Source organism: Solea solea, chromosome 7 (assembly GCF_958295425.1).
Source record: "Solea solea chromosome 7, fSolSol10.1, whole genome shotgun sequence".
In the NCBI taxonomy this organism is placed as follows: Eukaryota; Metazoa; Chordata; class Actinopteri; order Pleuronectiformes; family Soleidae; genus Solea; species Solea solea.
In genome coordinates, this window is record NC_081140.1 from 5,775,249 (window position 1) to 5,789,558 (window position 14,310).

At 42.2% G+C, this 14,310-nt stretch overlaps 1 protein-coding gene across 2 annotated transcripts in view; it reads right to left on the reverse strand.

The window, feature by feature from the left end:
- bcas3 (BCAS3 microtubule associated cell migration factor) overlaps positions 1–14,310 on the reverse strand; it is a 317,149-nt gene that overhangs the window by 29,551 nt on the left and 273,288 nt on the right. For both annotated transcript variants that reach the window (XM_058633221.1, XM_058633220.1), the window contains one exon: positions 3,537–3,713. In XM_058633221.1, the coding sequence (XP_058489204.1) occupies positions 3,537–3,713 (177 nt within the window). The remainder of the gene's footprint in view (positions 1–3,536; positions 3,714–14,310) is intronic.

Genomic DNA, 14,310 nt, shown 5'->3' on the forward strand with positions numbered 1-14,310 from the left:
CAATGGAAACAAATGAATGAAATGCCTTGTGGTCCACATTCATTCATCTGTAGCTTGAGGTCTGGAGTCTGAAGATGCATGGGGCTCTTGTCTAGACAAGGCTAGGATTTGTTATAAGTTTTATCAAGCATGAATCCTGATTGCACAGTGTTCATGTTTCTGTGTAGATTATTTATTATTTGACAGCTGGGCAGTTTTTTGGTGTTTTTGGGGCTGAAGTCAGCCAATGGTCATACAGTCCATGTATCAGACAGACTTACTGTTTTGTTCATCTCACTATCCCAGCAACATGTTTTGTTGTTTTCAGTCAACTTTTCAACCAATAAATAAATATGTCTACAGCTGTCAGACATAAAAATGTCCAGAGAACTGGGTCCAGACTTTTTCTGAAGAACACTCAGCTGCCTTGAATATTCCGGAAGTTTTCCTGCTGTGTTTTCACCTCAGCTTAATGGCACATTAACCAAAGATTTGACTAGGAAGCTGGCAGGAAACATTCTGACAGTTGCATTCTCACAAACAGTCCCTGGGGACATTTTTGGTAAAATTTTAATGCATGCTTGAAAGGAGATCAAAAGCTGCTGTCAGTGAAATCCTTGAGTAAGAACCTGTGTTAAATAGCTCTATTTTCTGACAGCTATTAGTGATCGAGAGTTTTTGCTTGGGGTTATTCAGTCTCAGGGCTCTGACAGTAAATGTAGGAGAAACTATTCCACAACACTTTCTCCAAGCAAGAGCCAGAACTGCACAAAGAGGCAGTTGGGCTGTGTGTCAGTGAATAGCCGTGTTTCCACTGAGCGGAACAGTTCGGTTTGGTACGGTTCCTCAAAATAACAAGCCCCAACTGTTCCATTTTGGGCACCCTGAGTAAAAATGGTATGGTACGGACTAGCTCCACCCACAACAGCCAGCTGATCGGTGCAAAAGAAAAGCATCACTTTCTAGCGATCATTTCTAGCGATCCCATGAAAGTCGAGGCAAACGCCCGCAGTCTATTCTCATTCAAAGTGAGCAAGAAAGAAAGAGCCGCTTTGTCTGTTGTCTTGTTGTCTGCTATGTCACATTTGATGTCTTCCTTAGTTGTCGTTGCACCGGTACAACGTCACACTACATATCTCGCTGACGCCTCCATCGGGCACAGCTCACACGCTGCCTATCAAGTTAACGTACTGTTGTCAGTCAAAATGCAAGCCTGACCCAGGGCTTTACCATTTTAAACCGTATACAGTACTGTACCACGATGGAACATGAACGCTCTTCCTCACCAAACACATGAGGAGAACAGTTGACCACTCCTTTGGATTTTGTTTCTTTTCAACTTGACACAAAAAACACTATATACACCAGTATATTGAATTACACATTTATGCAAACACTCAAGTCTGAATCTCATCATTCAAATTAGTTCAACACGAGGTTATGAGCCTTTTTTTTTTACATGAATAATGATTTAATATAATGATGAGTTCCAAATACAGTCTACCAAACAGCATTATTGCATCCCCACCAAAACAATAGAGGTGAGAATAATTCATTTTCTGATGAAAATAACATTAAACAAAACCCAAAGTCCAACATTATTCTTGTCTAGAACCTGCAAACTTGTGATGGTCACATATTCACAAAGCTACAAAAGATGGGTGAAATAGGAACCACGGGTTTGATTTGAATATAGGTCCTACACACACTGTTGCAAACTCTACCCATCCATCACATTGTAACTGAGATGGACAACACTGGAGGAACCAGGTCTTTTTTCTCATTACATGCCAAACCACGACTATTCATGTCACTCTCTTCCTCACACACAGGAACATTTCCTACATGTTACGGAGTAGAAGTGCTGTGCTATTAGATTAGCCTACAGAGACTGAAGCCTCTCTGTCTGTATGAATGGATGGAGGAACCAGCAAGGCCATCACATTCCCTCTGGATGATGTCTTCAGCACAGCTCAAGGCACAGGAAAGAGAGTGTGTGTGTTTGTGTGTGTGTACGTATCATGGGTGTATTTTGATGTAATGTGATCAGTAATGAATTTTGTGTTGCATTAAAGGGGTGGAGGGTAGGTGGGGTGATGGGAGTCGAGACGTGAGGCGATGGGCGGGGGCTGGGGGGGGGACAAGAGGAAACTGACTACTAGTGTCCGGGAGTCTCTAGCATCTAATCTAATGAAGAAACACGGGGTGGGGGGGTGGAGAGAGTGATGAGAAGAAAGAGAGAGAGCATTACAAATGAGGTTAAGTCCAAGATGGGAGGGGGGTTACTGGGACAGATATGGCTGAGGATAGTTGGGGTGGGTGATAGTCGATGCTAAATCCATTAGGGACTTGTGAGCCCCCCACTCTCCTACCCCAATACCCCACCCCTAAACCCCCCATACACACACACATTTAAATCAAAGGGACTCTTGTTCACTTAAGAAGGGGGGCAGAAAAATAGAAAGAGCACTGGCGCTTCCTAAATGAGTTAACCATTTGGACTGTCAGGGCCAACGGCATGTCTGCTGCGCGCGCACACACACACACACACACACACACACACACACACACACAAAGGAAGCCTCAAAGTAAAGCAAGGTGTGTGTGGATGTACCAAAACGTAGCAGGCACGCACATGTACATGCACCGTTACACTTCTCCTTTTGGATTTCATAGACTTGCATTGGGTTCCTGGAGCAGGTTCATCCAGAACTTTAACTATAACCCTAAGAGTGGCAATGTGAGGATTGGAATAAGGGTCTCTGACATTTGGGAGAGGCTCCAGACCACTGTGCTACCCACATAGCTCTAAGCATCTGTCCACCCTCAGAGGGAGGGAGGGAGGATCTTCAATACAAATCATCCTACTATGAGCTCGTCCATCTGCCGACCTTTACTTTTACAGCATTGTTGGAACATAATTGAAAAGCAACAGGAAAAATGATCATGATTAAGATACGTATGTGCTAGTGGGACAATGGTGTAGATACAGTGTTTGGTGATTTGGTGTTTGGAATTACACTACAGTGACTTCAAGAATTACATGAAGTCAGTACAGGTTCATTTTTGATTGAGTGATGACATTTTTTTCCCCCATTTTTTAACCAACTTAAGAAGCATTTTTGTACCAAAGCTCATTCTGAGTGGACGCTGGTTCATGGACCTGAGCGAGCGACAAACCTCATGTAAGAAAACTTAACATGTCTCTTCAAACATGAACAGACCAATCAGAGGGTTATGGTTTCAGAGAGTGATGTAACACTTCCTGTGAACATCATTTTAAAAACTTTTTTTTTCTATCAAACCATGCTGTAAAATCACAGATTAGATTCACAGAAAGGAAACCAGGTCACTGAAGCAACAGGATGAGCATCATTATTCACTCTGGCTTGTGAGAAATCACACTGGATGTGATCTATACTTATGGTGCATTTGAGATTCTCCCTTTAGAAACTGAGAATAGAACAATAGAACGTGCTGTGTTTGTGGACGCATGTTCATGTCAAACATTTATGTGTGTGTTTAAGAGTGTTATTTTGTGCATTTTCACAACTGACCTGTAGCAGACCCGACTATATCCCTGGAGGGCGACTCTGACATGGCGTCGGCCAGTCTCTCCCGTAGGCCTTCGTCGCTGGCATCTGCTGATCCGATGTTGTGTCGTGGCACGCCGAAGCTTTCTGGCCAGCTACCACATACCTCAAGCAGGGTCACACCACGTCCATCGAATGGCCCTGTGAACACACACACAAACATGGTTAATATTTATTTACTAAATGTATTTAGTAAGGTCCTGAGCTGATTAGTGACATCAGGTAAACTTTTACAAAAATAATTATCCATCCATTTGATGGAAGAATAAGAGGACACCATAGATATGTCAGAAAGGTGGCACATATTGTAAACAAGCAACCATCCATATATCTGATTTAGTCTTATATACCAAACCCCAATCTACATGTTTTTGAACTGTAGGAAGAAGCTGGAGTAGATGGAGAGAGCCTTTCCACACACGGGAGGAGAAAAGGGGGAGAAGATCCTAACTCCACATGGAAAGGCTCTGGAATGTGAGATGACTGACTGATTCAACATTTTCCATATATTTCATCAACATTCAAATCAATCTCAGACACTACATGTTCCTGTGTAGACAGCAGATATCTGATATCTAAGCCAAGGTTTTCTACACACCGTATACCATTTACAGTCCAACAAGCAATGTGAGAAACTACCTTTCTTTCACTTTACTTAAATGTCACAGATTATCTATTGTTAAGGAGTTCTTCAATTTTTAAAAACTGAAAAAATGGGTAAGTGCATTTGCAGGATACTGTTTTATATGAGGCTGTCATTTGTGACCTCTCCAGACGTGATCTACAGAAAATGTACAGAAAGTTTGACTGAGTCATTTTTCGTTTTCATTCAACAGCAGGAGACTGTCTGGAACATCCAGGTGAGGGGCGGAGCCTGGCTTGAGCATGCGAGAGGCAGGAAACTTGCCTGATCACCCGCTATGAATTATCCAGAACTTTTCCTGCTGTGCTCACTCGGGCATTATCTGGAAATTTAATTAAGGAACAGGCAGGAGAAGTTGAAGAAGATGTACAGGGCGGCTTTTATGGACGTATGGAATCTCACACAACCGAACATGTCCAGACTTAAGTGCAGGTCTGACAGCAGTTTAAGTCTCTGGTGAACTAATATGTCTCTTGTCATTTATTTATACGGCTCATTTCAACAGCAAGGCAATTCAAAGTCATTTAAAGTCAATTAAGAAATGACTAAAGGAATTAAAAAGTCTACATTTACAAGTAATTAAAGTCTTTTTATCTTTCTACATAACAGTGTGTTTAAATAGGTTGACTTTTAACATAATTTTGAAGTAGGACTCCGGAGTAACATGTATGTGAGGAAAACATTTCTCCTCCAGCACAACACAAGTGATTCTACTCTGCACAAACAACCTTCATGCCTGTCAAAGCAAATCCCCAAAGAAACGGCACTGTGTCTTAATCTTCTCTCCTTTCTGTCTGCCATAATTTCTACAATCAGACAGATCTTGTGCTTTGGAGCCAGGGAGTCTGCAACCTGTCTCTCTCTCTCTCCCTCTCTGTGTTTGTGTGTGATAAGCTAGTGAGGCAGACAAGCAGGCACGCACACACACTAAAACAACTGGTTTATTCTATTAGTGTGTTCATTTGACTCAGCCACTGTGCCTGCGAGCACTGAGAGGTGATAGAGTCTGAGAAGAATGATTGAGCAGTGGTTCTGGTGAAGTGTTGCTGTGACTCAGCATGCCAGTAAGCAACAAAACAAATACATGACCTCACGGCTTGAGTTTTAGCTTATCATCGCCATCAGTTCCGCATATCAGCATCTCTCCCCTCGTTAACACCCAGGAAATATGTGACAGACAGTGGCGCGCAGGAAATGGCTGAGCAAAACAAGCACACGATCTTCATGATAGGGTTTTGATGGTTACTGTTCACTGGTGGGAAAACCTGCACAAACGCTCAATCAAATCTCAAAAATCCCACAAATATTTAGGGGACTATTCAGGAGTCAGTTAATCCAAATTATAGCCGAGCTTAGCACAAAAACTGGGAAGAGGCGAATCTCTTATCTTACTGCAACCTCTTAAAGTGACAGCTCAGGTCTTTTGAAGTTTAGTTGTGTTGTACCCGGCAACTTCACAGAGAACACGTAAACTTGCTCTCTGTAACAACAAAAGACTGACTTAATAAATATGAAGTCAGTGATGGTTTTTAAGAATATGTCTCCCACTTAAACTCACCATTAGTCAGTTTTTTCCCACTGAAAATTGAAGTTTGCAGATTGCTCACTTTCCAGCACCAAAGTCCATAGAAAATCATCAGCATTCTTAGCTCACAGACTTAACAGTTGCTGCCTTATTTGCTAAGTTTCTGTCACTTAAGCCGTGTTCGGACGATGTGGACGGTAAAGTCCATGGTCAGGCTTGAGACTAAGAACAGTACCTTTATTTGTTAGGCGGGCCTGATGGCCGTGTCAGTGAGATACGTGGTGTGATGTCATACCGGTGTGTTGACACAACGGACAACGATGGAGGACATGAAGCAGCTTGTTTGTCTTCCTGCTCAGTTTGTGGCCGTCTGACAAGACGTCAAGCTGTGTATGACAATATACTGCGGGTGTTGAAGAAACACTGTTCGGAAGGGAGTGATGCTTTTCTGTCACCCAATCAGCTGACTGTCATGGGTCTAGCTCCACCCATACTGTATTGCATCATTAATCTGGTACCCCAAGGGAAGGGTACTGAGAAATGGAGCTGGTTATTTTGGTACTATTCCTTATGGAAACTCAGTTGAAACACGCCATTAGGTCATTCAAACCAAAAGATTTGCAACACCCAAATCACAAAATAACACATTTGAACTCACTGATCCACTCACAGTGGATGAAGATCAACAGCTCCTGTGTGCCACGATGTAAAATCCCTCATTTACTCTACGGACTCTGGCTCTATGGTGCATGAAATGAGAGGTTTACAAAGCCACACAAACTTCCCTCTCCAGTCAGAACAGACTGCCTAATGGTGAGATAAACCTACACACATGTTCTTCAAATAGCATACATGGCAAATATTTAATAGATGAGCCATTTGTTAAGTGTGTAAACTCTGTTTTTCCTGGTGTCGCAGGCTGCCTGTGTCATGTGGATTCTTGGCAAAGGGTAAACAGCACAGTCAGAACCTCATACTAGGTCACTTGCAAAATCCACTATCCCTTTAAAATGACTCTCAATAACTCCAAAGCGTTTTTACCGTTTCATTAGATTTCTCTGCTTTATCAATTTAAGGTCACATCGGGAGATATAACTGCTGGGGCCTCTCTCTTTAATAGACTGTGACTTACCCATGTGGCTACACTACACTCTGTGACGTAACACATGTTGCTTAATTTGACTGCTGACACAAAAGCAATCCACAAGCAGCAGACCACAGTTTGAGATCAAAAGCTGGAACATTTGCTGCAGATTGTTGTGGTTTTGTGATGACATTGTGAGGGAAAACCATGATCTTTTCCTCGTTGTGCTTAAACCTAAATGCATTCATAACCAGGACATGGTTATCATTAACCCTTATTTCCTTATTCTAGCCGCAAGTGGTTAGAACACTATCGTGTTGATATGCATGCCTGTAGATGATCATTTTGGTTCAGAAAATACATCGCTTTTTAGATGTAATCGGTTGCCAGTGCATTATCTATTGCTCTATGGATGGTTAACACAACATTCTGTGTCATGGAAGATTGTATCGAAAATAAAATTCAACTTTAATGGTTTTATGCTTTTTAATGGTAATTTTTGCCACTTTAAACACTTAATCATCTCTCTTTCTCTCAATTGAGTGGACACGCAAACTTTGGAACATTTCTCCACACGCTCTTGTGGGTATCAGGACAGGATAGAATGACATCAAAGGGAAAAGTGAAGACAATAACAGAGAAGAGCCTCTCTTCCTGGAAAGACCAGGGACTATGTGCTCTATCTGTGTCTCTGGATAAGCTATTTGCTGGAGGTACTGTACACGACACACGGCATGAAAGAGGATAAAAGATGGTGAGTGGTAAAGATGAAGGCGAATCAACAAGGCCTGGAGTATTTAGTTGCCTCGACTAAAACATCAGGGATGAATTAAATTTCCATATTTGATAGTTATTTGTTTATTTGACGGTGTTAAATGTGCTCCAGCAAACGACTACAGTTCATATCATGTTACTGATGTGAGTGCCACAAGGGCCTGAGCAGAATGTGCTTAAACCCCTACCATCCTGTACATGTACACATACACTAAGACCTGTGTGAAACGCTTTGAGAGGGTGGATTTATCGTCGATATGCAAGGACTCAAATTACCAAACGGTCAGCCGGAGGTTGTGCCAGATTGTGCCTTTACGAGCAACGAGACTCACTTTACTCACTCAAACCAAACTGTTGTGTTCAGATCAGTATTTACAGCTACAAAAATCAATCCTGCCTCTACGGACACACACACACACACACACATCTACACACACCAGGGTTTAGCTTCCTGATAACTATGCTGGACTTCAGAGGCATCCTGTGTGTGTGTGTGTGTGTGTGTGTGTGTGTGTGTGCGTATATAAGTCCATGTGCCGAGGCCTGGCCATTCTCAGCCCCGCTGCAGTCCAGTGACAGGTGCTAATGCTGGGGCGAGAGGCTGCACGGGTCTCCATGCTCCCCACTGTGATAACACAGGCTGGCCTCCAAAAGCATACAAACACTCTCTCTAACACACACACACAGTAGTCTGCTCCCTGATAGCTAGTAAACTGCACAGATCAAAGGTTGTGACTGCAGTGGCTTCTCTGGATGATAAGGCCTTGGCAGAAGGTTAGGAAGAGCTTTAAGCTTATCAGACCAGGCTTTGGCCAATATGAGTATTTGAGGACAATACTGATTGCTTTCAACTAAAACTACCGACCATTCATAGGTGGTCGGTAGTTTTTAATCTGCTTAAATGTCAACATTTTTAGCATATTTAAGTTTGCCCTAATGCAGAGATTTAATGTTCCTTAACAGTACTTGTCACTTGGAGGACAACACGTGCTGAGACCAACGCAAAGAGTAAATATAATTAATAATTTGAAATGAATAACTGGATTTATTAAGTCGGGCTGGTCACCAGTCGTGGTGGCGAAAATCTGAACTCAAAAATGGGACCATTTTCATTTTCACTCTTCAATCCAAACACTTGACTTCACAGAAGAAACCACGGAGACCAATCTTTTGAGAGATCTGGTTGAACTTTTTGTGATTTCTTTTATCCTCCTGATGACAATGTAACTGGGAAACATTCATTTGCATTAACAAATGATTGTCAGCAGTTTCTGCACATCAAGACTAAAACGTAGAACCTATCATTTACCAACAAAAAAAAAAAATGCATTTTCAACATTGATGTAGCCTCAGTACTGTGACTGAAAGCATAGCTGCTGCACTAGCGGGCTGCTTTCACAATGTAGAAGCAGATAATGTGCAATAGATACTAGTCAGTTATAGGAGCAACGTCCTAATACCATTAAGAATTTTGAAAATGTCACAGTTACTGACTGAAATGGGCTCTATCCATACATTTTAGTGCTGGCTTATTTGTGTTTTCTCTCCGTAAACCTCTTCAATATGTAAGGACTCAAAACACATCCTGGATTGTTGTTTTCTCCCTCCATCATGTTAAAACCCAGCTGGATTAAAAGCCACTCTCCACCCAGCTGTTAGCCCCCACATACTGGCCCTACTTATCCCTCCAGCCAGCGCTACTTTCCTTAAAGATTTAATCATACTGCAGCAGTGTGTGAGTGTGTGTGTGTGTGAGTGTGTGTGTGTGTGTACACCTATATAGCAGGAGCTTAGAATGGCACAGTTGGACATGACATCACATGCGCACATCACAATCACCTCTCTCAGTACATGAACATTAAATTTCACCATTTTAACTGAGTTTCTGTTTTACAATTGAAACAGCTCCTTTAAAACTGGACGCTGCAAACTAAATATATTAACCCTATATTCTGTTAAAGCAAGATTAGGCAGGGTCACTAGTTTCATTCATAAGTTCTTAAATAAGCAATATTTTGGGATTACACTCTCCCTGTTGTGAGCTCCTGTCACAGGATGAGCACTGACAGACACTCATTTCATTCCCAACAGATAACCAGAGGAAGTCTCTACATCGAAAACATCTCTGCCAATGTTCACATGTTCATTCATAATTGACTTGCCAATTTACTCAGATGTTCAACAGCATTGTTTTCCCCTTCAGATCTGGTTTTTATGGAAGTTGCTGCCAAGGTGAACGTCCAACATCAACACCATGACAGGGTCACATCACCTGCTGTGATGAAAGGATCCCCACTACACACACACTGTGAACACACAATGCACACACACACACACACACACACACACACACACAATGCTCTGGTGCATCATGCCACTGTTTCTGGGTTACCTGAGCAGTTAGAATGCTAACACCTGGTCCGCACTAATTCAATTAGGCTTTAGTGCAAGGAGGCTGATCAAACAAATTCCTTTATTATGGGTGCTGTATAATATGTAATGGTGCGTGTCTGTGTGATTAGACTTGAGTGGTGTTACTAGGATGTTAGGAACAGTCTGTTACTAACAAACAGACCATAAATCAGATGGTGGTGCACTGGGTCAGGTGGGAACTACACTATGCTTGGAGTTTGTTAAGCACACCTCTAAAATCCAACGTCATCCAATTCAACAGTAAAATGTGTCTCACACAGTGAAGCTGATGACGTTCCACTTTTGTTAAGACTGTTGCAGAACCATTTGGACTAGTTAATGGTTGCCTTAGGTTAAATCAGGTTAAAAGCTTGTAATGGAGCCTTGGTAGTTAAAGATAAAGGTATTGACCATAACCAAGTTTAGTCTTTTAACATAAATGTGTCACTTAGTCATCTGAGTCACTTTTGTTAGTGTTTTTAGGAAGACAAGTCAATCAAACACGGAGGCTGCATAAGACCTCAGACATCAACAGTAGTGCAACAGATCAGGTGGCTAAATCTTCGTCTGCTTTGCTTTAAGATTTTTTTTGTGCTTTCTGTTCTGGGAAGCTTTGTGCTTTCCTGCTACAGAGATAAGGAACAATTTAGTGCCATCACTGAAATCCTGTTTCAACCTCTTCAGCTGATGTAAATGGATCCAACACGGCTATAAACAAGAAATAAACGGATTGTAGCAACATTTAAATTTACGTTCATAAAGGTGGACCTGGACACATTAAATCTACTGCTAACACGAGTTTGTATCAGCATGCTTAATATAGCTGTAGGCAGGAACCTCACAAAGTCTTGAAAGGTCAGTGTAGACGTCAGTCGAAGGCTGTGTTGTACGTTTAATTCGGCGTGTGGCTAAGGCAGAGTACATCCACTCATTTATATACATATACAATGAAACCATTGATGTTATACAGATAACTTGACAAAAACACACTTTTAATAGACTCCCACTCCCCCACACTCACATACACGCCTGTGACTATGCCGTGAACCCGTGCTGACATCCCTTCAGGCTGTGTGTGTCTCTGTGAGTGTAAGAGAGTGAAAGAGAGTGACTCTGATATCCTCAGGGAAACACTGAGAGTGCAAGCTATCTTGCGGAGTATAGGTCTGTGGTGCAGGGTTAGTGTTAATGGAGATGTAAGCTCACAGGATTAGCACCCATAGCTAGATGTGTGTGTGTGTGTGTGTGTGTGTGTGTGTGTGTGTTTTTGACAGGCAGGGCCTTTCTTTCATTACATTAAGGCCAATGCTTCTAAATCATTTACTCGCTTTGGAGTCTCGGTGGTGTCAGCTAAGTGTTAGTAATCCCCATCAATACCAGGGTCTGCCTCAAGGCACTTTACTCACTACCCCACTCACTCTCTCTTACACACACACACACACACACGGTGAAACATATGGCATTCAGATATGAAGACGCATTAACCTGTGCGCAGTTAATTGCAGACAAGTGTGCAGACTACGCCACCATATGCACACACGCACTCTTACTGCCCGCTAAGCTAATTCAAGCCATGTCAAATTAGACGCCTGCAGTGCTTTGGCTTGTGTGTGTGTGTGTGTGTGTGTGTGTGTGTCCCAGGACTGTGTCATCACACACTCATGTGAACATGCGTACACACAAACACAGTCCAACACTCGAAGGCTGTTAATGTAACCCCACAATGTGAAACTGTCATTCAGTTACAGAGACAATGATGGACACTACAACGAGGAAGATCATTGACACTTCATGACCCCCAACGGACACAGAGGACTAATTACGCAGAGTACACTACATGTGAAATCAATGGGCGACCAGAGCTCATCCAAGTTAATAAGGTTGTTGAGAAAGTCATGAACAGACTGACAGCTATAGGAAGACATAAGTATAAAGTATAAATACTAGTACTGTAAAAGGTATAAGTACACAAAAGTGGAGTAAAATCACTGAGCGCACATTGACATTCAATGTAAATGTCAGATAATGATTGGTGCATGCATGAAGGACCATCACTTATTCAGGCTGACTGTAAATTTACAACAGTAGTGGAGGAGGAAATTCAATATGCTGATAGAAAACAGCTGACATTCATTTAAAGACGTACTGTGTGGATCGACACGTACGGCACATACCGAGCGCTGGTTCCTGTAACCGTTCCACAAAGTTCTTTGGATCCACCAGTCACCAGTTTGCAAGGTTTAGACGTCTAGAAGTTGTTTAGAAGGAGGCGCACGATGTCTCCTGTCACGCTGCACTCACAAATGTGACAGGAAAAGAGGGTGTGTGGGTGTGTGAAGAACTGAAATTACAGTTGTCTTGAAAGAGACCTCACCCTGGTTCTGGTGTTGGTTTGCAGAGAGTATTAATAATGGGCTAAAGGGGTCACTGATTAGAGGGGACCCCTAATCAGTGACCCTGAAAGGGTGTGTGTTTGCAGCCCATCTATGTTTACTCTGACTCTGACATCAGCACAGTCCTGACCACTTTCACCTTGCAAACTTCTCCATTACAATTGGTAAATGTATTATTAGAGAACTTTTGCAGTTGTAATGACCACACTACAGTTTTGCCATTCACCCATTCACGTTCACATCTGTATGCAGACCTGTCACACAACCACAAGAAGCAGTTTGAGGTTCAGCGACATGTGAAACCAGAGGACATGGGAATCAAACTATTACCTTTCAAATTCAGCCACAAACGCCCCTGACTGGAAGGTGATGTGTGAATTAAATCAAATTTAGTGTTAAGAGCAAGATATATGTAAATTCATACGGCCTGGGTTTCATTACCTGAAAAATGCTGATACAATTTCCAGCCAGATCGACATTTAATTAGAGATATTTCAGTTACAGTGTTAATTTTGATTGGCTATTACAGAGAGAATTTTAGAGAACTAAAAACTATCCTGTCTTTGCAGTTTTTAAATCCAAAATGAAACCAGACATTCAGTGGAGGAGCTCCTGGTGGTCCTGTGTGCCTTATTTTCAGGTTTATACAATTCTCACAGTTTCATCAGTTTATATTAGATCATTTATTTAAAAATACATGGTAGAATCATTTTTTTTTAAACTAAGCCCTTCCTAATATTTCAGTTCAGAATTTTAGCCTAAAAGCTGGAATCTACAGGCTCATATTGTAAAATGAAATAGTTGCCTAATATCTGTTTGTGATCATTGTCTGTTTAATATGATATCATACTTGAGTGCACATCGGCATTCCATTTCTTTAACTATTATTTAAAAATGTTTAACACATTTGTGAAAGGATATCTCAGATTAAAAAAAGTGGCATCGTTTCCCTTTGTTCCCACTCATGACAGCATCCTCTCTCTGCTCCACTGACGTGGCATCCACATGATTAAAACTCCTTCTCGACACAAAATGTTGTTTTCCATCGCACCAAAACAAAGATTGGGGAGTGTACACTTCACGGTGCTAGCATGGCTGGCTAATTGATTTCAGGCTGGATCGTGTTGCTGTGTAATGGAGCAGGCTAACGTGATGATGTAGCCAGGATGGTCATGGTGATGACTTTCACAGGGACTCCAGTCCCATTTGTTTGTTTGACAGACTGCAGGGGTGTGTATGTGTGTGTGCAATGTGTGTGTGCGTGTGTCCATTTGGCATAAAAGGATATGGATTAAGCTATAGAGGTGACAGATGATATGTTTACAGGAGAATGTTTGCTCTCTGCACGATATTCAATTACAGAGTTTTTGTGTCGCCGCCTATGTATAAATACATGCATGTGTGTGAGGAAGAGGGAGTGTGCATCTGAATGTTGCACACTGTGTGTGAAAGGGTCGCAGGCTTTCATTAATCACACAGAGTTTGCTCACTTCCTTCCTCACTGAGCGTCTCTTGCTCATTCTAACCCCTGCACTCCTTCATTTGTCCTTTTTTCTCCCTGGGAAGTGGTCCAATCCAAATCTAAACTGGTGCTGTCCACTGTTTACTGGAGTTACGACACAGCACAAATAAATACCGCAGTGTTATTTACTAAACAGGCCTACTCGTATACAGCGCTGCCCCCAAGATCCATCAACAGCAAGAGCCACGAATGAGTGTTAGAGGGAGGTGGGCTGTGTTTGCAGTACGCAGACGGATGGTGACGCGGCTCATGGCGTCCTGTGACATCACATGCCAGGTTATACCTGACTTTGACATATCTGTTGGTGCTATACGGGCTGGGCTTAATACGTCAGAGACTGCTGATCTACTAGGGTTTCCATGCACTGCCATCACTGGGTTTACAA